We start from the raw sequence: 3050 nt of genomic DNA, 5'->3' as shown, positions 1-3050 counted from the left end.
TGTTAGGTATTTGATTATAGAGATTTAAACTTTTCAGTTCATTCGTCTTTAGCCTTGAGAAAGGCCCTTGGAAAAACTTTACTCTACTCCTGCACTACACCTCCACCCTCATTGCCTTGAGAAAGGCACTCGATCCCTCGTCGTCCAGCTCGTCCAGCAACGATGTAGTCCAATCGGTGTCCACACAAAAAATGTTTGATGGTTTTGTGTGACTTCAAATCGCGGATGGCTTATTTAAACTAATCAGCAGAACAAATGTATGGGAAAATGAGAATGCTTCCAGTTTTCATTAATTTAAACTGTTTAGGCATTAGTGAATTGTATTGTATATTATATCAAACGAACCTCAAAAAAATTCAAATTCCATTGGTGTGCAAAGTATCAGAATTTGTTCGCTGTGAAAATATAATAGTTATTAACTCGAACTTTATTTCACAAAAACGTGACTTGTTTTCTGATTTGGCACCCTTCCTGAAAGACATAGTTCTCCGTCAAAAACTCATGCATTTAAAAAAAAACTCACTATTTTTTGTAATTTCATTCTCCTGGAAAATGTTGCATTCCATAGAATTGAATATAATCTGAACTGAATACCATTCTTATAAATCGCACGATGAAGATTCCCACCTTTTTAATTTCCTAAATTTTGTTTTAGTACTGGTCAGGAAAGTCAAACTCATGCATCACAACAAATAAACAGCGGTATTTGTCAATAGAAACCGAAACTCCCGATAAAGGCAAACATCATGTATGATTGTGTTCTTTATTAAACTATAGTTTTACGGATGTTTCGTTATTCAAGCTAAACAAAATAGTAACGTTATTATGCCTTGTGTCGTTCCCTTCTGTGATCCGGAAGCGCAAAGTTTCTCTCTGCCTTTCCCTCGAAGTCACTTTCTGTACGAACGCTGGCGACAGGCAATCGCGATCGGTTCCGGCATTTCGCTTCCAGAGGACACTAATCCACTGGAAGCGGAGATTTGTCAGCAGCATTTCGAAGAGGTTGACGAGTACAGTGAACCGGTTATTTTTCACAACCAAAGGTATGTTGGTCTGTTTCCAGTATTCAACTCTTATCATGCGAGGAATTGTTTCCAGCTCGAACCGCGTAGTTCACTTGTCGAGCTGTCGACTGTGCTTGCGGTTTGATTTCATCGAACGAACTGTTCCCCACATGATTGGTCAGACGATTGGTGATGTTTCGGTTGAGGAGTTACTGAAGAATACATTCAACACTCAGTTCGCTTCGGGCGATTATCCGGTAAAAATATGCGAAGAATGTCTTGTTAAGCTGGATGTAGTTGCAACCATTCGAAAACATTTTGTCGAGCGATCCAAGTGTTGGCGACGGATGGAAATCTTTATTAATGAGGAAAATCGCTTGCGCTACAAGAAAGCAACTAGACCTTATCTTAGAGCGACGATAACCCCGAAAAAGGAAGAGAATGTATTTGATGAAAATATATGTTCATCTTTAGCGATATCATTATTTTATGATACTTTTATTTTAGGAGCTTAAGGTGGATTTGACAGAACAGGAAAAGGAGACTGAAGTTGAGAGAGCTAGTGAAAGATTGGAAATAAACACAGAAATAGTTAACGGTGGATCGGATGGAGCCGAAACGATAGACGAGGATAACGATATCAATGATACGGAAGAGGACAATGATAATGAATATGCCCTGAGCGAGAAAGCTGTCGAAGAAGTCGAGGAACCCTCTGAAAAACCAATCGCGAAACGAGGCAGAAAACGAAAAACAAAAGTCGGTGAACCTAAAATTAGGCGACCAGTTGGTAGACCGCGAGGAAGATCGCTCCATGTTCCGAAAGAAAGGATACTGATAAAAGGATTGACAGAGCGTAAATGCTACATGTGTGTAAAATTATTCGATACCGCAGAGGAATTGTTCTCTCACATCGTAGCTCATGTTGATCATATTCTGCACTGCGAAGCATGTGATGAATCGTTTCCGAATCTGACCAAATACAACAGGCATCTGGCAAAACATGACCCGATCGAAAGGCCAGTCAAATGTGACCACTGCGAGCTACGGTTTACCGATGGGCTCGGAAAGCGACGACACGAGAAACAGAAACACAACATTGACCATCCGGTCTCAACGTTCCATAACCCAACAAAGCGCAAGGGGAAATATACGTGTCAACATTGCGGTAAACAGTGTTTATCGATGTCATTCCTGAGAGAACATGAAGATGCCCACGCTGGCATAAAGCGTCATGAATGTAAGTCTTGCGGGCGACTTTTCGCCAATAAAAATAATTTGGAACGACACCACCTCATTCACACTTCAGAGAAGCCCTACAAATGTGACATATGTGGTAAAGCTTTCCGACAGTCCCCCATGTATAAAGATCATCTTCGGTTGCACTCGGGAGAAACGCCCTATGGTTGTAATGGGTGTGATATGCGCTTCACGTCAACCACGTTGCTAAGAAAGCACAAAATACGCCATCACGGAGCAGCTCCTTCGCAATCGAATTCGGGATTATCGACCCCCCGATCGCATAACTATTGCCGGTTTTGTTTTGTGTCCTTCAAGCGACATTCTCTGCTGGTGGATCATATCGAGCGTTTGCACGAAAGTGAAGACGTCGAATATTTCCAGTGTCACGTCTGTGAGCAACGTTTCGTAGAGAAGCATGCTTTCGAATCTCACGTGCGTAATCACGAGAAGAATTTCCAGTGCGAGTACTGTGACAAAGCGTTCAGCACGCTACAAGCGCTCAAAATGCACGAAGCCATTCACGACGGCGTTCGGGGCTTCACGTGCAAGACCTGCTCGAAATCCTTCACACACATTGCCAACCTGAAGCGTCACGAGCTGCTTCATCTGGGCATTAAAAGGCACGAGTGTGAATTCTGTGGAAAACGCTTTGCGCAATCCAATCAACTGCACACTCATCGAAGAACTCACACCGGTGAGAAACCGTACGAATGTCACAAGTGTGGGAAGCGGTTCGCCGATAACAGCACGCTGTGCAAGCACCGAAAAAGTGTGTGCAAACAAGTTTAGAGTGAAAATAATCGA

The 3050-nt window shown here is 42.5% G+C and overlaps 1 protein-coding gene across 2 annotated transcripts; it reads left to right on the top strand.

Moving 5' to 3' along the window:
* Nucleotides 1-674: 674 nt before the first annotated feature.
* On the top strand, nucleotides 675-3050 carry LOC129767947 (zinc finger protein ZFP2-like). Of its 2 annotated transcripts, XM_055769258.1 has the most exons (4): nucleotides 682-748; nucleotides 860-1043; nucleotides 1099-1447; nucleotides 1512-3050. In XM_055769258.1, exons 3-4 carry the CDS (start codon nucleotides 1175-1177, stop codon nucleotides 3033-3035), a joined length of 1797 nt encoding a protein of 598 aa, XP_055625233.1. In that variant the 5' UTR covers nucleotides 682-748; nucleotides 860-1043; nucleotides 1099-1174; the 3' UTR covers nucleotides 3036-3050. The 2 variants fall into 2 exon arrangements, with proteins under 2 accessions (XP_055625232.1, XP_055625233.1); XM_055769257.1 differs by having other exon boundaries at nucleotides 675-1043.

This window comes from Toxorhynchites rutilus, chromosome 2 (genome assembly GCF_029784135.1).
Source record: "Toxorhynchites rutilus septentrionalis strain SRP chromosome 2, ASM2978413v1, whole genome shotgun sequence".
Taxonomy (NCBI): domain Eukaryota; kingdom Metazoa; phylum Arthropoda; class Insecta; order Diptera; family Culicidae; genus Toxorhynchites; species Toxorhynchites rutilus.
The sequence above is the reverse complement of the archived record's forward strand: the minus strand, read 5'-3'. Positions and strand labels throughout refer to the sequence as shown.